The sequence below is a fragment of the Pinus tabuliformis genome, chromosome 3_2 (genome assembly GCF_031772625.1).
Source record: "Pinus tabuliformis cultivar Carrire ecotype Pingquan chromosome 3_2, CPIR1, whole genome shotgun sequence".
Lineage (NCBI taxonomy): Eukaryota > Viridiplantae > Streptophyta > Pinopsida > Pinales > Pinaceae > Pinus > Pinus tabuliformis.
Genome location: NC_142302.1, coordinates 1,151,832,985 through 1,151,840,173, shown reverse-complemented (window position 1 = coordinate 1,151,840,173; position 7,189 = coordinate 1,151,832,985). Strand labels below are relative to the sequence as shown.

Genomic DNA, 7,189 nt, shown 5'->3' with positions numbered 1-7,189 from the left:
CTATTCTAACTGCACTAACAACTCGATCTCTATTTTAATCAATCTAATAATCAAATCTCTATTTTTAAGCTCTATTACACACCTATGCTAACAACTTAGCACGTAGTCTAAAATAATACAATTTTCTAATTATTTTTTTTTTAACAAAGTCGTCTACTTGTGTATTATAAAACTTGCGATTCGAAAACTATTACAATAAGAGGAAGATTCCAAGAGCTGAGATTCAAAATTGGGCTCGCAGACCCATAGTTCTCGAAGCTCTTCTTAACTACACTTAATACTGAATTTAAACGGCTATAATGCCTTACAAAGGATCCTCCTATCCATTTATAACTACACTGCATGAGTTAGGGGGAATGTTGGGTAACCGAGTCATCCTGGAGAGGTTCCCTCTTGCTCACTCTTGTTGAAGCTTCTCCTTGCTGGCTTTCAGTTAAGGTGCGGAGGTGGTCAATGACTGCCTCCATGTGGATGCAGCGATCCTTAAGGTCTTCGATTTCTTTTTTCCTCTTCTCCAGCTTCTTTCTCTTCGAGTTTCTGTCCGCGTGAAAGTCCTCAGTGAGTTCTTTCACCTGCTTCTTCAGAGCATTGATCATAATGACATGTGCCTTGCACATATGGCAATCTCTGTTGTTGAATATGTTATCCATCGGGTTCCTTGGCTGCTGCTGGTTAGCTTGCTGATTGTTCTGGTCAGCCATCTTGCTGGGAGCGGTGAAGGCTTTGTCAGATGCTGAGGAGTTATGAGGCTTGCCGCTTGTGTAGCCGGATTGCTTTGGTGAGGCAGAGTTGAGGTGAGTGCCCTGTTGATGATTGAGAGCAGTGCTGGGAGCACAGAACCAACTGTTAGTATTGAAAAGAACACAGATAAAGGGAAGATTGTTTACCCAGCTCAGATGGAGATCTGGTAAGTCCGCCCTCGTGGAGTTTGCTTGCGCTCGATGCCTGGTGCCACTGTGCGCAAAGGAAAGCCAGCTATTGCCGTTCACTAAGAGAATCTCAGAGTGTATTTGGTCTCCGGTGCTAGCCTTGTTACTGCAGAAAGGACCACCTTGGCACTGCCTCCGATCCAGAAGGGCTCTCCTGCGCGCGCTATGGTTTTGATGAGTAGTGAGGGCCTTTGGGTTCTTGATGAGTTTAAAAAGGATGCAACGGGCGATCTCCCACTCATGAATGGAGGCGGAGTGACTGATCATATCTGTCCTCGAGTGATCTGAGGTGCTCTGTGACCGTCCTTGTATTCTGTAACAAGTATGGGCATGATCACGCCTTCCTTTGATTCCGGGAGAGTGTCGAAGAGAAATGCTGTTGTTTTCTTGCATGTTTAGGTCCTGAGGCCGATTCCCTGTCCTGTACCCTCCTTTTTGGCAGTCGAGATCGATTTGTAGAGCAGAAGATCTCTTTTTCGCTGGCCTGTTGTCTCGAGTTAGATGCCTGAGGTGACTAACAGTCAGATGCATTGGGATTAAGATATATCTATGGGATATCATGATCATATATTTCCTCATTCTCCCTCACCTGGCCCGTGGGTCTTTTGATGGCCTTGTTGGCCAGCTCGTCAGCTGTCTTATTATGTATTCTGAGGACGTGTTTATAAGTCACGTTGTTCATGCCCCTGGCCTGTTCAGAGATTCTGTCTTTTGTTCTGTTCAGGGCACATTGGTTGAAGTTGTTCCCCTTGTTTAAGGCTGCTATTAGGATTGCTGAGTCTCCCATCACTAGAAGGTCATGAATTCCCCTCCTCCGCGCTATGGAGATCCCCAAAAGGAGGCTATATGCTTCTGCTTTGTTGTTTGACAAAGTCCCCAAGCTCCATTCATATGTAACCATCGTTTTTCCTTGGGGGTCCTTTAAAACTCCCCCTGCTCCAGCTATGCCTGGATTGTTCTTTGAGGCCCCGTCGAAGTGTAGTGTGTGCCTTTTTTGCCTTTGGATCCAGTTGTTAACTTCCTCTTTTGACCCTCTGATCTTCCATTCACTCTGTCCAGATCCCTTGATTGTCTTGAATTTTGGATTTGGCTTGCAGTTGAATCTTTGAACCCATGCTTTCACTTGCTCAGTTGAGTATTCCGGGTCAGCTTGTTGAATCCCGTTGGCTTCAATAGTCTCAGCTATAAGCGCAACAGTTTTGGCCAGGATATTTGAGATCCTAGGTTTTTTGTCTTTGAAGATGCTTGCGTTTCTGGCGAGCCATATCTGCCAGCAGAGGTTGGAGGGAATGCTGGACCAGAGTCTCTTGGCGAGGGTTGTGTCTTTGGTTGGAAAGGGAGAGAGTTTCCCCCAGCCTTTCTAAAGGAGAGAGACCTGGTTGGGAACCTCCCCTGTCTCTAGAGGGCTGGTTATGAGCTTCCAGCATGTCGATGCTATTGGGCATTCTATGAAGAGGTGATTGAGGCTTTCTTCCTCTTTCCTGCACATAACACAGATGGAAGGCCCCTGGATCCCCTTTTTTCTCAAATTCTCAGCTGTTAGGAGCTTGCCATGAAGCAAGGTCCAATTGAAGAGTTTTATCTTCGGGATACTTTCGATTTTCCAAGCGTTCTTGTGATATTGCCAATTATTCAATGCAGCTTGTTTTTGGAGCGCTTTGTAACCTTCCCTAACCGAGTAGGTGCCTCCATTTGGATCCCATATGAAACTGTCCTCTTTCCCCTTGCTTGTGGGAGCTGCTCCTGCTAATGAGAGTTTAAGGTTGTTCCATTGCTCCTTTAGTCCATCAGGAAGATGCCTGATTTTCCAGCCTTTCCAGCTGTCATGGTCCCAATTTGAAATGTCAAAGAGAGTTGTGAGATTTTTATCAGACATCCACTGCTGCAGCGGCCTCAGATGGGGAAGCTTTTCCTTGGCTTCCTGACCCATTATTTTGTCTTTCCATATGCTGGTTTGCTTCCCATTGCCTGGGGCTTTGGAGATATGAGATTTGAGGAGAGTTAGAGATTTTTTGATCAGCTTCCAGACCGGGGTGCATTGTCTTTCTGTGATTGTGTCGGAGAGGATATTGCTGTTGCTTCCACTTAGGTATTTTTTTTTCAAGACCTCTGCCCACCAGGAGTCTTTCTCAGTTAGAATTCTCCATATTAACTTGAATCCCATTGCCAAGTTTGCCAATCTGGGCACTTTAATTCCTAGCCCGCCTTTTTCTATGGGGAGGATGACCTTTTCCCATTTTACAAGACTGAATTTCTTCGTTTCTTGCTTTCCACCCTTCCAGAGAAAGCTTCTAAGGATGAGCTCCATGTGTTTATGGATACTTGAGGGGGCGAGCGTTATGGCGAATTGATAAATAGGGAGGGCAGATAAGATGGACTTGATAAGGATTGTTCTTCCTGCTAGATTGAGCCAGTGCATCCCCCAACTTTGAAGTTTGCCTCTAAGCTTCTCGATCAAATTAACCCATACTTCGTGTTTGATTGATTCTTTGGCCAGCGGGAGTCCTAGATACATGAAGTGAGACCAACTAGATTGGCCTGGAATTTCCAGAATCATAGCAATCCTTTGAGTTATATGTCTTGGAACATTCCAGGTATATATTTTGCATTTGTTGTTGTTTAGTTTTCCCCCCGATGCTTGAAGGAAGAGATCAAGGATGGCCTTGAATCTCCTTGCCATAAGGCTTGAAGCTCCACCTATTAGCAGAGTGTCGTCTGCAAATAGGGAGTGATTGATCCCTTTAGCTCCTCTGATTATATCCACTCCAGTGATTTCCTTCAGCCTTCTCTTGTTTTCTAAATGCAAGCTTAGTGTTTCCGCCATTATAATATAGAGAAAGGGGGATAGGGGGCAACCTTGCCTCAATCCACGGGTGCTTATGAAGGCTCTGCAAGGCCTCCCATTGATGAGCGGAGCTGTCCAATTCTGAGAGACACATTCCATGACCTTATTGATGAAATTCCTTGAAACCCCAAACTTTGCAAGCACAGTCTCCAGGAAGGCGTGATTTACCCTGTCAAAGGCACTAGCCATGTCCAACTTGATTATCATTCCTTTCTCGTTTCTAGCTATACTGCTGTGAATTGCTTCTTGAATCATAATTACATTATCGGTTATGTGCCTCTTGGGAAGGAACCCACCTTGATTGTCAGAAATGATAGAAGGGAGAATTTGTTTCAGCCTATTAGCTAGGATTTTTGAGATAATTTTATAAGACACATTGCAAAGGGAGATGGGTCTGAACCTATCAAAAGATTGGGGGCTTGGATCCTTTGGGATGAGGGCTAGGAACGAAGATTTAACACTACTTCCCAATTTGCTTTTGAGGTGGAAGTTTCTCACCATTCTGAGGAAATCTTTTTTGATAATATCCCAATGGGTTTTGTAGAAGCTTACCGTGAAGCCGTCCGGGCCTGGAGCTTTGTCCAGGGGCATGCTGTTGATGGACCACTCCACCTCTTCTATAGTGATTTCTTTATCCAGATTGCTGTTTTGAACTTCAGTGACCTTTCTTTCAATAATGTTGATGAAGTCCGGGTTTTCTTTGTATTGAGGGTCAGCTGAGAGCAGGGATTGAAAGTGATTTGTCGCGGCCTCCTTGATTTCCTCACTCTCTGTTAAATCTTTCTCATTAAACCTTATCTTACCTATATTATTTCCAGCTCTCCTTAACTTAAGGCAGTTGTGAAAGAAAGAGGTATTTTTGTCCCCCGACTTGATCCAGAGACATCTAGACTTTTGCCTGAGCTCTTCCTCCTCTTTTCGATGCTGGTTGTATAAAGCTTTGTGCATCTCCGCTTCTACCTTTTGATCTTCTTCTGTTTCTTGAACTGTCTCCCTTTCCTGATTCCATTCCTCCAAGCTTCTTTGCAACTCGGTTTTTGTCCTCCTCTCCTCGTTTGCGTGGTTTTTTGCCCAATTTTTTATGGCGATCCTTAGGTGTTTGATCTTTGATTCCCAGACATAATGCGGTGAGCCTGTTATCTCTATCCTCCATGTCTCCTTGATCAGAGATTTGAAGTCCTCGATGGCATCCCAGGTCTTGTTATATTTGAAGGGGAGGGGGCCCAAATTCTCCTCTTTTTCCAAGTGCAGCGCTACAGGTCTATGATCAGAAGTGAAGCCCAGTAGGATTGAACTGTGGACCCTTTGAAAGCTGATTGCTGCACTCTCCTGAACAAGAATTCGGTCAAGTCTTTCTTTGATATTGTTTCTGCCTATCCTTTTGTTAGACCATGTGAAGCGGCCATTTTGAGGGGGGATGTCTATAAATTTGTGAGCTTGTATGATGTCCTCCAATTTGTCTCTGAATGGATCTGTGAAGTACTTCCCTCCAAGTTTTTCTTCTGCGTTCCTGATTAGATTCAAATCTCCTCCAAGAAAGATCTTCCTTCCTTGTAAGGCCTCTATATCTGCTTTCAATGATTCCCAACAAGTGGCTTTGTCCCTAAAGTGGGGTGGTGCATATACATTGTAGATTGTGTATTCCTCCCTCAGATCTAGACTTTGCATGTCGATTCTAATCCACCACCTGTTTGGATTGCTGTTTATGAGATTCCATTTGCTTTTCTTCCATAATACACCTATGCCTCCTGATGCTCCTATTGCACTCACGGCTGTTCCTGAATACCTTCTAAACTTTGAGGTGCTGATTTGGAATTCTTGTTCACTAATTTTGGTCTCCTGGAGTAGGAGGAAGTCTGGTTGTTCTGAGTTCATGAGATCACGGACTGCGTTTAATTTTAGGGAGGAGCCCATCCCCCTACAGTTCCAAGAGACCAAAATCATCATTTACCTATTTTGTTGTGAGGCCCGATTTTCTCCTTCGTTTTTTCGCCGCTTCCCTTGTTCTTGTCAAGATATGTGTCTATTGGTTGCTGTGTTCCTGTGGTCATCTCTTTTGCTGCATTCTCATCTCTTATTTCCTTATTCGATTTCCTTCCCACTTTCCTTGGTGGATCTGTGGCTGTAATATTTTCCTTTGTTTTGTTCCTTGTTAGGATCCTTTCCACTGTGCGAGGGGGGGAAGCCTGAAGGGGGGAGGAGGGGGGGGTTCTGTTGCCCTTGGGGGATGGAGGGGGGGATGAGGGTTCTTTTGAGGCTAGGGTTTCGAAAGGGTTGGAGGATGAGGGAATGGAATGATCCATGCTTGATGGGACGGCGGAGATGGGAGGGATATCAGTGTGGGGCACCTCTGGTTCAGGGGGAGGGTTTGATTTCTTTTTTTTTTTTACTACTTCCCATGTTTCCTCTGGGGGTTCAGAGCTGGCATTGACTTCTGTTCTAGCTTTAGAGCACCTATTAGCAAAATGACCATATTCGTGACATACCTTGCATTTGAAGGGAAGTTGCTCGTAATCCACTTGCTGTATGTGTGTCCACTGATCAACTCTGAGCTTGACAGCTTCTGGTAATCCTTTGCCCAAATCCACTTCCACGCAGATCCTCGCACAGGCGTGCATATTCTCTTTTGGCTCCGCTCTGTCCACATATTTCCCTATTCCGTTTCCGATTGCTCTAACTGATTCATCAGCCCAGCAGTGAAGCGGCAGATGCGGAAGGCGAACCCAAACCGGGACTGCATTGGGGACATCCATTTCTGGGTCGAAGTCCGGGGTCCAGCGGTTGAGGTAAAGGCCTCTGGTGTCCATGAAGTATGGTCCATTCCTAAAGATTAGGTTGCGGTCCTCCACAGTTTCGAAGAGGAAGGTGAAGAAGCCTCTTCCACAGAATCTTATCGCAATTTTCCCCTGAACCATAGCGTTCCAATTTCTTTCCACCCATCGTTGGACAGTTCGGGAGGACGGCCATAACCCCGTGAACTGCCCAACTAGTCCTCGTTCTGCCAAGGCAACAGCGGATCTCCTTGGGAGGGTTGGGGGGAGAGGGATCTCCGGTATTTCATCAAGCTTCTTGATAAATTTTGAAGCCGTGGGTCGGATCCGTTCTGGATTGTTCTCTGGGATAAGTGATGCAAAAGATTTCTCCATGTCGGCCTGACCTGTATCAGGAGATCCCATCATGCCGGAGGCGATTCGCAGGAGAAGGGAAGAGGCAAGAGGCCCAGCAGAGGGAGCAGCAGGCTGCCCTCGGCCTCAGCACGAGCAGCAGCGGGAGACGGGGCGGAAGGCCCAGGGAGGGAGGAAGCAAGCGGAGCAGGAGGCTCGCAGCGGGAGCTGCGACCCAGCAGCGGAGCTGCCGAGCGCAGTCAAGGGCTCGGGGGTTTCACCATCGCCAGAGAGAAATCGCGCCAAGCATG

The 7,189-nt window shown here is 46.1% G+C and overlaps 1 protein-coding gene across 1 annotated transcript; it reads right to left on the bottom strand.

Moving 5' to 3' along the window:
• Positions 1 to 1,476: 1,476 nt before the first annotated feature.
• On the bottom strand, positions 1,477 to 6,950 carry LOC149184805 (uncharacterized). The gene is made up of 3 exons (XM_089415447.1): positions 6,261 to 6,950; positions 2,305 to 5,613; positions 1,477 to 2,196 (listed from the first exon to the last, which is right to left on the bottom strand). Exons 1-3 carry the CDS (start codon positions 6,948 to 6,950, stop codon positions 1,477 to 1,479), a joined length of 4,719 nt encoding a protein of 1,572 aa, XP_089271573.1.
• Positions 6,951 to 7,189: the final 239 nt, after the last annotated feature.